This window comes from Neomonachus schauinslandi, chromosome 10 (assembly GCF_002201575.2).
Source record: "Neomonachus schauinslandi chromosome 10, ASM220157v2, whole genome shotgun sequence".
Lineage (NCBI taxonomy): Eukaryota > Metazoa > Chordata > Mammalia > Carnivora > Phocidae > Neomonachus > Neomonachus schauinslandi.
Genome location: NC_058412.1, coordinates 24917458 through 24923567, shown reverse-complemented (window position 1 = coordinate 24923567; position 6110 = coordinate 24917458). Strand labels below are relative to the sequence as shown.

General features: G+C 54.3%; 1 protein-coding gene across 2 annotated transcripts in view; it reads left to right on the top strand.

The window, feature by feature from the left end:
• Nucleotides 1-852: 852 nt before the first annotated feature.
• GALNT14 (polypeptide N-acetylgalactosaminyltransferase 14) overlaps nt 853-6110 on the top strand; it is a 196843-nt gene continuing 191585 nt past the window's right edge. For both annotated transcript variants that reach the window (XM_021697574.1, XM_021697575.1), the window contains exon 1: nt 853-981. In XM_021697574.1, the coding sequence (XP_021553249.1) occupies nt 853-981 (129 nt within the window). The remainder of the gene's footprint in view (nt 982-6110) is intronic.

Genomic DNA, 6110 nt, shown 5'->3' with positions numbered 1-6110 from the left:
GTTGGCTGAACTCGGCTTTGGGCCTGACCGGCCCGGAGAGTGAACCACGCTTGAGGCAGCAGCCCCGCCAGCGCCCGTGGGCCGCGGTCCCAGCGCCGGCTCCCCGAAGGCGGGTGCATTGGCGACGGGCCCCGGGAGTGAGCGCCACGTGCAGCCCCCGCGGCGAGCGGGAAAGTCCTCCCAGGCCCGGCTCGGCCGGGCGCGGGCCGGCCCCGAGGTCCCAGCCGGCAGCTGGTGTGGCGGCGCTGCGAGGGCACGGTTCCTGCCGGGTCCCGCCCCAACCCAGGCCGGCCCCGGAGCTGCGTCCAGGGCTCGGCTCGGGCGGCCCCAGAGCAGCGCGGTGCGCCTCGGTCGGCGGGCGGCGGTAGCGCCCCCTCGCAGAGCCCCGCTCGCTCCCGCCCGGGCTCCCTCGGAGTCGGTCTGTCGGGCCCACGCTCTAGCTTCGCTCCCTCCCCTCCCTCCCCCCTCGTGTTCCTCCCGGGGTGCCGGGCACAGCCTCGGATTCCTCCCTCCCCGCAGCTCGAGTCCGTTTCCCTCGCGGCAGCGGCGGCGGCGGCGGGCGAGGCGGCGGCGGCGGCGGCGCGGGGAGCTTCTCGGCTGCCGCTGCGCTTCTCCGGCGGGAGCGGGTGTCCAGCTTGGCTGCCCTTCGGTCCTTCCCTGCCGCTCTGCGCCCCGAGACCTCCGCCTCTGCTCGCTTCTCTCCGAAGCGGGCGGGGCGCCTAGCAGCTTCCCGCCGCCCCTGCACTCCGATCTCGGGGCCGCCGCTCTCCCGGACTCCTGCCCCTCCGACCCTGACCGCCAGGGGGTGCCCCAGGGGCGTAGCGCCGCGGAGAAGACGAGGCAAACGGGACCATGCGGCGCCTGACCCGCCGCCTGGCGCTGCCGATCTTCGGGGTGCTCTGGATCACCGTGCTGCTGTTCTTCTGGGTAACGAAGAAGAAGTTGGAGGTGCCGCCGGGACCTGAAGTGCAGACCCCCAAGGTACGGGCTTGGGCGGCGTGGTGGGCGCGGGGCACTGGTTTGCAGGAGTGCGCGCAGCCCGCGCGCCGGGCTTGCGGGCTCTCGGGAAGCCGGGGCGGGGGTCTGGGTGCCGCGAGCAGGTAACGGGGCGCCGGATGTGGCCACAGGGTGATATTTCTGGATTTAGAGAAGCTCGGGGCACCTCGGGACCCGCGGAGTGTGGGAGTGGGTGTGGGTGGCGGGCGCGCGCTCGCAGAGCCGGGCGCTGAACTTGGGCAGCGCGCGGGGGTCCCGGGGCGGAGGGGGCGCTGCAGACCAGCCGCTCAGGGGTGGTGGCCCGTGGGCGCCGCGGGCGAGTCGCGGGCGGTCGGGTCGGGTGGCAGGGTCGGCGGGTGCTGGCGCCCGCGAGAGGTCTGGCCGCCGCGCTGACCTCCTTCCTTCCCGCAGCTGCCAGGCCCGACCAGGGGAGGCCGGAGGCCCGGGGTGCGCCGCGCGCGCGTGTGCATCGCGGGCGAGCGCCGTGCAGCCTCCCGCACGCCTGCTGCCGGGGCCCGCCGGCCTGTCGCCACTCTTGCTTTCTGATTGTCCCCGAGCTCTCCAGCTGCGTGGGAAGTTGAATGTGCCCTGAACGCCACTGAGGAGCCTGTAAAAGCAGACGCCTTGGTGTTGGTGGGGAGTTGAGGAAATGAGAATAATCGAAGTGGCTTTTTCAACTCCTGCCCAGTCGGTTCCTCCAAGAGCAGCCAGAAGGTTCTCCCTTCGGGCACACTCTTACCTGTCTTCAGAGCCCCCATTCCTCTGTCTCCTCTTCCACACACCTGGTCGCGGGACACAGAAGGAGGCCTCTGGGGGTTCCTGGCCAGCCAGGCACCATTTATGAACGGGGTCCAGAGCAGTCCTTCAGGGACTGGGAAAAAGCACTTGGAGGAGGTTATGGTCTGAAGCCGGAGACTAAAAAAAGGGGGGGAGGGGGAAAGAGGGGAGTCTCCCCAGAAAGTACAGTACAGGGGACCCACTTTGTGCCAGGTACACAGTGGGTGCTTCTTCATAAGTAATTGTATGAGTTGGTGGTGTCCTAATTTCATAGATTAAGCAGGTTCAGTCTTTGTACCTTGCCTTAGGTCACTGTGATTTGAACTCAGACCTCGGATATTCAGAATCTTTCCACTATATCAAGGTGTCTCTCAGATCCCCTTTTAGCTAAGTCTTCTGGCACTTATGTTCTGGAATGTTGCTAATGCCCAGTTGAGTTCCACAAGCGTTTATTGGTGGTGCGTTGTGTGCCAGGCCGTGTGCTAGGGACTATGGGTACGGAGGTGCAGAACTTGCTCTCTGGACATAGGGGATTTGCTCAGGAAGGGGCCAGGACCATGTAGTTCGCTGAGGGCCAACAGAGCTCAGTGCACTGGGTGTCATGGGAGCCTGGGGACTTCCCGGAGGAGGAAGATATAACAGAACTGAGTTGAGAAGGATGAACAGTAGGTTTGCCAGGAGGTAGGGAGGGCGTTCCAGGTAGAGGTTAACTGTACCAAACAGGCTCAGAGGAATGACACAGCAGGTTGTGTGAGTTTGGCATAATTTGAGCGTAAACCATGTGGCTGATGGCACGAATGAGGCTGAGGGCAGGTGTATAAGGGTCGGATTGGGTAGGACCTTGTGGGTGCTAGGAACCCTTGGAGGGGCAGTAAGCAGTGGAGTGATGAGATCAGACTGGTGATTTCAAGCAGCCTTTGGAGCACTGGATCAATTTTCTCACCTTAGACCTGCCAGTAGATCTGGAGAGTTTTTCCTCTTTTTCCCCTGGGGTGGGTCTGCAGTTAATGATGCCTGCAGGGACATGAACTCTCTCCGTTTTGCGTTGGACCTCATTAACTTAAGCTTGCATATTCTTAGTTTACACCAGGGAGCCGGGGCAAGAAATCTCTATCCCTCTTTGTGCACTTTGTCTTTCGTCCTTACCTGCCTCCTCTCATTCTGGTGTGTGCTGGACATACAATTATTGAAGGCAGCTCTCTGCTGGGCTCTGTGCTGGCTTTGGAGGATACCGTGTCCCTGCCCCTTTGCAGGGAGGTGGGGAGGCTTTCACAAATTCCTGGTTAAGACAGAATTACAAACAAATGAGTAGTGGGTGGGGTGGGGGGAGTGGTCTAATTTTGGAATTCTGGGCATAGTGCTGTCCAGGCATAGAAGAGGGGGTCTTCTGGTTTTGACCCCTTGCTTTTTGTCGTAATAACGTATTTCCTCTTCCTCCCATTTTCTGTATTCTTTAGAAACACAAATTCTATCGACTTTAAAAATCCTGATGCCTTTTATTATTAGGCACCCTTCTTAGTGTATTACTCCTTCGTGTTTTTCACCTGTTTGTATGACCTCGTGTGTCCACATATATGTGTTGTATTTGTGAGTGTATTTGTGTCTGGTATTTGTATCTGAGGAAAGAGATGGAGAGACAAAGAGTCCTTAGCGCCAGAACAATTTTATTGCCGTGACTGATCTATTTAGGAAATGTCACATCCTGTCCAGGAGGAGTGCGGTTGGTTCCAAACCTGACTGCGTGTCAGAATCCCCCGGTGAGCTCGTTTAACATACAAGCTTTGGGGTTTATTGCAGTGATTATGATTCTGTGGGTTTGGGAGAAGGTCCTAGAATCACTGTCTTTACAAGTGTTCCATGTGAGTCGGAAGCAGCCTATTGATGGATAATATTTGGAGCTAGATGAAGAATACTAAGTGTGTTGATTTTTTTATAGTTTGGTTAGCCCCATGTAAATATGGCCGAATGATTTCATTCTTCTTGAGTTTCTCAAGGACCAAGCTTGTGTGAGCATGTGCACTCATGTAAAATAACAGTAACTAGTATTTGTGTAGTGCTTTACAAATTCACAAACTCTATTTCATGCATATTAGCTCATTTAATCTCCACAACAACCGCATGGGGCAGGTAATACTTTTATGCAGACAAGACTGGTTGATGAAGTTATACAACTGGCCCAAGATAACGAGGTTATTATTAAGTGGCAGCGTCAGGGATAAGAATGGAATGGGGATCACTTTGGGAACTGCCCACCCACAGGCTCCTTCCATGGCGCTATGCTGTGTGCACTGCCCGGGTCTACACTTGTGGGTGATGGGGGAGGTTAGGGATATTTATTGCCTGTGTTTCCCAACCTACTTTCCAGCATTTCCATGGCTCAACCCTAGGCGCTTGCCTTTGGAGAGCTCCAGGGAGGGCGGAGGGGGTTGGTGTAATTTGTGGGGGAACTACCTTGGAGGGAAATCCTGCTCTGCCCTTGGAGGAGGCCAGCTGGGGCAGAGGAGGCTCCCTTGACGGGACAGAGCGCACCCTGGTGGGGAGGGTCCCATGGGAGGTTGCATCCAATGGTTGGAGCACCACTGGTTTAGGAATCATGGCCAGGATCGAGATCGTTTCCTCAATAGTAGGGATTCAGATGGGACATTTGTCTATTGTAAGAAAAAACTCAGTTTTGAGTGAGTGTAGTACCCTAGCTTTCCCTAGGAAATGTTCATTCTTAGTCCTGGGGAGAGCTCTTGCCTTGGGCGTGTGGAAGCCTTTGGGAAGTTTTCATCCCACCTGGGCACCTTCCTGCCATGGGAGAGGGTGTCAGCTTATTTTCCAAAGCACGGGCTGTGGACTCCCTTCCCTTAAAACTATTTAGAGAAGTCAGGGGATTGGTGGAGGGACTGGAGACTGTGGCCGGGCCTTCTGGGCCAGGGACCCCTCTGTGTAGATTCCATGTAGCAAGTTGCCTTTCCTGGGCTCTGGGACAAGCTCTAGTTCCCAGGCCCTTCCTTGCCTCCCCTCCCAGAGTTGGGAAGCATCCTCATTCACCTAGTAATGGGATCTCCAAAGTGGGCCTGATAATAAAATAAAACCTACGCCTTGTTACAATTCAACTGATGTAGAGAAGGCATGCCGCACTCCTGGTTTAAGGAAATTAATTGGATTTCTTTCTTTCTTCCTTTTTTTAGTTCCAAGAAGGGCTGGTTCTATTAATAGCTCAAGTAAAGATTTCTTTAAGTTTGACTTTTTAATGTTGATTTGATTCTTTTGCCGGGTCCCCCACCCCCAAATTCTGCAGAGCTCTAATTCCTAATTGAAAATCATATAACAAGTTGGATGTCTTAATTCAAACTGTATTTCAGTGATAAATACTGTACCACTAAAAATACCTGAAAAAATGTTTTTATTTCTTCTCTCCCCTATCATTTGTTTGCCATTTGGAGAATTATACAATAACTGACAGAATTAAAAGAAAAAAAAAACCCAGCAAATTTGTCTCTGACTTCCAAGAAACTAAATTTAGTCCAGGGGCTTAGGGTTTAGTAAAGCAAAAGAATTTGAGGCCTGAGGGTACTTTTTGAGGAAGGTATTGGAAATGTAAAGTCTTTGAATAAAGTGCCTCGGGCCCATGTAGATATATTTGTGCTCTACTAGAAATATAGCAAACACTATTAGAAGAGAGCTTGTCTTTCTGTAATATTTGCATACCACAAATGCCTTGAGTATATGACACTGCTATTTTATTCCCCATTTAGTAGATCATTTCTCCCATTAAAAAAAATTATGCATTTTAGAGAGAGAGACCCTATTCATCTGCTGATACTCAGTGCATGCATATTGGACTCTGTCCAGGGAATTTTGACTCTGGCATGACCAGAAGTAGCCCACTGTCAGATGAATGTTCATCCTTTCATTCACTCCTGTTGCTGGTGACTGTGCCCTGTGCTGGGCTGTTTTCCCCTCTGCGGAGTTCCTAGAGCAGATGGAGGGTAGTGTTGCCTCGTGATCCAGCAGGGGTTGCTATAAGGGGATGGGAAATATGAAAAGTAGCAGGTTGGAATGTGAGGTGTCCAAGAAATGGCATATCTTTGCTTTGTAGATATCAATAAGCTGCTTTAAAAACAAAACAGAACAAAACAAAACCCTGAGCTCTCCCCCAGCCCCCAAATTCCAGGCCATTAGGCTGGTGGGAATCTCTCCACCCTGGGTTATTTTTGGCCTGCCCTGGGTTGTACCCACGTCCCAGCTTGCTTTTCCAGTGAGCCCTCCCCTCCAGGGCCCTGCGGGAGGCCCTGTCCTAGGGACCGCTGGATCTGTTCTGAGGGACTCTCTTTGAATCAGTCTGGGGA